The sequence below is a fragment of the Notolepis coatsorum genome, assembly GCF_963971535.1.
Source record: "Notolepis coatsorum genome assembly, chromosome: 15".
Taxonomy (NCBI): Eukaryota; Metazoa; Chordata; class Actinopteri; order Aulopiformes; family Paralepididae; genus Notolepis; species Notolepis coatsorum.
In genome coordinates this window covers 23484879-23490878 of record NC_140179.1, presented here as the reverse complement: position 1 = coordinate 23490878, position 6000 = coordinate 23484879, and the positions used below count along the sequence as shown (strand labels likewise).

The following is a 6000-nucleotide window of genomic DNA, read 5'->3' as shown; positions in this document are numbered from 1 at the left end:
TATAAAATGCTTCTTTCTGTTTTGCTCCAGAGATTGTGCTAGATAAAAATAGATAAGTATAAAATAAGTATAAAATAGAAGTCAAGTACGTAGACAAAAGTGTTCAATATATACATATATACAATATACAATGCAGAGTAGAAAAGTAACTGAGTTACAATACAATATACTATATACTATACAGTACAGTACAAAGCAGAAATGGGATGAGGTACAATTTAGGTACAATTTACAGTAAGGTGTAATGAGGTATGAGTTCATGTCTGAGGCCAAGTCTGTGTCACGTCCAAGTCATCAAGGTCGAGTCCACTCCACTCTGGCAGACAAAGAGCTGACGTACAAATAAAAAAAGGTCTATATTAAACATAAATGACACAGCGGTCACCGTTTCAAAGCGAGTTTATTTACTTTGTGACACAATAGCCAAACAAATGCCCTCGCCATCAATATCGTATGCCAAATGATTAGGGCCTATTACAAAAAGCAACAACAAAAGAAGCAACAACTGTATTTGTGAATTACCACATCCGAGTCCTCGCCTGCACCTTCCGAGTCCGAATGCAGTCAATGTTCGAGTCCAAGTCCAAGTCCGAGTCATCAGTGCTCGGTCATCAGTCGAGTCACGAGTCATGGAAATCAGAGTCCCACTATTCAGAGTGAATTATATTGTTTACACTGTTTATTTTTCTCATATTTTTATATTCAGATCACATTTTATTGCCTTTATTTATGTATTTCCACTATTACCCTGCCCATACCTGTACCTCCCCTTCCCCCTCCCCATGTTGCTATGATGCCCACATTTCCCCAAGGAGATCAATAAAGGAATCGTATCGTACCGTATCGTATCTGATCTGATCGTATCCTATCCTATCTTATCTTATCTTATCTTATCTTATCTTATCTTATCTTATCTTATCTTAGATTATCTTATCTTATCTTATCTTATCTTATCTTATCTTATCTTATCGTATCGTATCGTATCTTAAACCAGAGGCAGGTGTCTCTTTGATCTACCAGGCAGGCGGTCTACCTATAACATGTGGTGTTGATCATGTGCCCCTCAGAGTTCGCGGGTCGGGACCGGCCCAGACAGCTGGCTCTGAACGGCAGCACCACACAGTACCAGCTGAAGAATGTGGCCCACGACACCGAGTACGTCCTCTCCCTGTACGTGCTGTTTGGACCCATCATGGGGCCCGGAATAGCTGCCACGTTCCGCACATGTGAGTAAATAACTCTGTACAATAACATGTACAATAATGCTGTATATAACCTAGGGCTGTCCCCGACTAAGGATTTGTATAGTCCAGGGGTTCCAAAAGTTTTCAGGCCGCGACCCCCCGAAATAACGGTGTCAGAGAGCCTCGACCCCCACTATTATAGGAGGTAAAAAAGAAAATTATAATATTTTTTTTAAATTATTTTATAAAAAAAAAGAAATTTATAAATGGAAATGTATGGTTGAAACATGCAAACGTTCAAACGCACACACTAATAAGCATTGGAGGCTTTTAACCAGGGCCGGCAGGGCCGGACTGGGGAAATCATTCAGGCCAGGAAATATAGCCCCAATCAGGCCACTTTTCAGGAATTTTTTTGTTACAAAGACTTAATTTCCTGCATTCTGGTGTAGGAATTATTTTATTTGTACCCTTTAAATGCCAGTGTTTGTGATGGCATCACAAATTATTGTTAAAAAAACAGGCTAGTATGATTAACAACAACACTGATTTTGATGGATTTTCAGTTTTTTTGTAATGTCAGATTGAAAAAAAATACTTACTCTTACCATAAGGGACTAATTGTCCTCTTCAAAAACGCCCATAAAAATATTACTATATGTTGAAATACCACTTTTTTTCCCATAAATCTTTTATTCAACTTCAGCCCTGATCATAACACCACATATTCATTTTATAATTCTAACTCTTTAAATGTTAAATTAAGTGTGTGTGATGGCATATATTTGCAATATATCAAATGCAAAGTAGATTTTTCTGGGGTGGATTATTACAGGCTAGCATGTGTCATGTCAATGATTAGCAACAACACTGATTTTGATGGATTTTTTGTTTTTTGTAAAGGTCCTGCCTCCACAATCACATTTCCCTTTGTGTGTGTGTGTGAGGAAGAGAGAGAGTGAGAATGAGAGTGAGAGAGAGAGAGAGAGAGAGAGAGAGAGAGAGAGAGAGAGAGAGAGAGAGAGAGAGAGAGAGAGAGAGAGAGAGAGAGAGAGAGAGAGAGAGAGAGATCTCCAACTTGTGTGAGTTGCAGTGATCTCCTGGTTGTTCCCCACCTAGGTTATCTAACTATTGCACCGCTGCAACTAGAAACACTGGCCACGGCGGCTCGCGACCCTCACTTTGGGAACCACTAGTATAGTCGACTTGTAGTCGCCAAAATTAGCCGATAGCCGACTATTAGTCGACTATGAAAAAAATTAAAAAGTAGGCTATAATATATATATATATATATATATATATATTTTTTTTTTTTTGTTGTATCATTCCATTTGGGCTGTGGGGGTGCTTAATGTCTGAAGGAGTCGACTGAAGGCTTCTTGTCCTCTGCAAAAGCATGCAATTGGTCCACTGATGGATACATCTTGATATTTGTCTAGTCTAGTGTGTTCATTAGACGGGTGAAATCCTCTTTCAGTGCCTCTGTGCCTGTTGGCAGTCGACTACGGCTCCTTTCGATCGATTAGTCGACTATTCGACTAATAGGGGTCAGCCCTAATATAACCCATATAACTCTGTACGATAACATGTACAATAAAGCTGTGCACACTGGCCGCAAGCGGGCGAGCGCCTTGCGAGGCGGAAGCGATCATTTCCGCTTTGGTTGGATTCGAGGCGGCACGCAGATGCGTGCGCAGACACGCATTTTCACTGAAATACACTCAATATCTGCATTATTACCACACGTTTTTTTTTTTTACCTTTATTTACCCAGGGTAGGTTCGCTGAGCACAGATGCTCTTTTTCAGCTACGCCCTGCTTCACATTCACACAGTTCCATTCACACCTGGGAGCTGCCCAGTACAACCACAGTCTGACACCATTGGCCACTGAGCAACTCCACTGGAGCAGTTTGGGGGTTAAGTGCCTTGCTCAAGGGCACTTCAGCGGCAGATTTTTCCTGCCAGTCCCTGGGATCGAACCAGCGACCATCCGGTCACAAACCCGCTTCTCTAACCATTAGGCCACCGCTGCCCCCAAACATATAGATGTTGTTCAACTAGCTAATGTGTCTGTATCTTTCCCAATGCAAATAAACCATATTACTATACTTAGTAATACCCCGCCCAACCCCCCCTGTCTGTCTGTCTGTTTGTTTGTTTGTCTATCTGTCTATATATCTGGTTGCCTGTCTGTCTGTCTGTCTGTTTGTTTGTTTGTTTGGCTATCTGTCTATATATCTGGTTGCCTGTCTGTCTGTTTGTTTGTCTATCTGTCTATATATCTGGTTGTCTGTCTGTCTGTCTGTCTGTCTGTCTGTCTGTCTGTCTGTCTGTCTGTCTGTCTGTCTGTCTGTCTGTCTGTCTGTCTGTCTGTCTGTCTGTCTGTCTGTCTGTCTGTTTGTCTATCTGTCTGTATATCTGCTTGCCTGTCTGTCTGTCTGTTTGTTCAAGCCAAACCATTGATAATGTAGTTTTATAGTGGCGTAGGAATCCGTCTGAAGAACTATATCTATAACTATATACTGATATCAAATAATAATAATATTATTATTGTTACAAAGGGTCAGATTAAACCGAATATATATATTTATTACCTGAGATATATTGTATAGTATTTGTATATCGTCTGATATCCCTTGTATATTCTTTGTACATATACACGGAATATCCCTTTACCTAGTACAGGCCAGACCATAATATTCGTTCTCCTATTGGACAGCGACCCCCTAGGCGCCACGGCCATACCCCCAATGTCTAGTTCAAAGTCACCGCTAAGACATGTCTCAACATGCCCAGTTTTGCGCAGTAATACGAGACAGAAATAAGGCTGGTACTAGATTATTCACCTTACGTATAAATACGTTGCAGGTGGATACAGCAGTAGAGTTACCCTAACAAGTTGAAGCCTTCACCACGATACAACGTGCTGTGAAGTGGGCCCGTTTTTGCCCCGAAATAGAGCCTTGAGACCGCGTGCGAATTGATAGCTGAAGTGTCAGAGTTTAACGCTGTATCGTCGAGTTCGACCTATTCTATTATTAAGTAATAGTCTATTATGTATAGTGTATCGTGCGGCTACCGTTCTACAGTGACCAGCATTACCAACGTTTCATCGTACCGAGCTAGTGTGCTTATCCAGGCTGGGCGGCCTAACCTTGTGCCGTCATCCGAGGAGCCCTAGACGAGAACCGTGTGGATATGTACACTGGATAACCTACACCGACGACTACAGAGCCCTTTTCGGCTGGATTATATTGCTTTGGTCCTGTGGCTGCTGGAGCAGAGAATCGTCTACCCCCACTACCGTGTGGGATTTACCCTGTGAGGAGCCCCGTCGAGCCCGCCTCTAGGACTCTGAGGCTGGCTAGCTTTCATCCATGCTGCAGTGCATACCGGAGAATAGCTGTTGCTTTGTCTACGGACCAAGGGATTATTGCACTGTCTCCTGTACCTGGAGTCTCTTTATTCCTCGTTGATCCAGACTTTTGCTACCGACAAATCCTCTCCCCTGCTGGCTTACAACCGGAGGGAACCCCCCTAGTCAGCGTTTCCGTTAGCCGGTAATTACCGGTATTTGACCGGCAAAATCTGTTGAAGTCCGACATATTTAATCTCTCCGGTCATAGTGTCCGGTGAAAATAGTTCCCTCTGGGCACAGTTTGATTATTTGAATTGTATTTGGATGGGCTGGAGTTGGGTGGCCTATGCGATGAACGAAACAATCATTGCGTTTGTTGTCGTTGCTTCGCTCAGCGAGAGCTTGCTGCTGGATTTGCGGAAGGCATGCAGCTGCAGACCCACAGAACCCACCAGCTTTGCTGGCACAGTGCGGTCCCCAGACCTGGAAAGCTGCTATGCGGGTCTGCAGCTGGATGCTTCTTGCAAACTAACTGCGGCCGGCTCGCGCTGATAACAGCTTTCATTGTTGGACCGGCTGCTTGGTGGAGCAACGATGAAACGAATGTAATGAATCGTTCGTCGCATGGGCTATTTAATTTTGGCCTGTTTTGGTACGGTTCGGGTGGTCAAGTTGTGCTTGGAGGGAGTTGTTTTCACCGGACATTATGACCAGCACCAAGTCGTTGGGAGGTGGAGATATACATCACGCAAACCCACGATAATGTTGCCGTCTCTCTCTGCAAAATGTCTCAGTTCTTCGCTTGATATAATTAATACAAATGTCCAATATAACGGAATTCGTTAGCTCATAAAAATGTGATTATAACAGACTGCTGTTTAGTGTCGGACCGACTGCCCACATACGCGGTCTATTTTATTTCAAGTCAGCAGCAGCACGGAGTATCGAGGGACTTATTTTATTTGGAATATATTAATGACTGTATACGCAAAAGTAGCCTATAGTTTTAAGTAATAATATTATAAATCTACATGCCTTGAGGATGACATTCTTTATTCAATTGTTTTAAAGCTCAATAAACTATGACCGGAATTAATCTCATTTGTCCGGTAGATTGAAATCTTGCAGGTCACGGAGACCGGCAACAATTTTTTCTAGCGGAAACCCTGCCCCTAGTATCTCCAGCTGACCTACGAGTGTACCTTATATAATTCTTATGCTACAGGTGGTATTAATTATCCCCTTCGTAATATGCTCATGGACTTACGCTCTTGACCTATTCATGCACATTCTTCGCCTTACAAGCGCGACTCTAATTCTCAATAATGTAAGATAATATTGATGCTCTTCTAATAAATATTCCAAACAGGACTTTCTTTGTTAAGCCGTGTTATTGTGTGGGTGTTCATCACATATACATGTGTACTGTATGGCCAGTAGTAATGTACATAACTCA

General features: G+C 42.4%; 1 protein-coding gene across 1 annotated transcript in view; it reads left to right on the top strand.

Annotated features, from left to right (window-relative positions):
- col7a1l (collagen type VII alpha 1-like) overlaps positions 1-6000 on the top strand; it is a gene marked incomplete at its 5' end in the record, with an annotated part of 253304 nt that overhangs the window by 62624 nt on the left and 184680 nt on the right. Inside the window, one exon of the mRNA XM_084330929.1 lies at positions 1068-1226. Coding sequence (XP_084187055.1) covers positions 1068-1226 — 159 coding nt within the window. The remainder of the gene's footprint in view (positions 1-1067; positions 1227-6000) is intronic.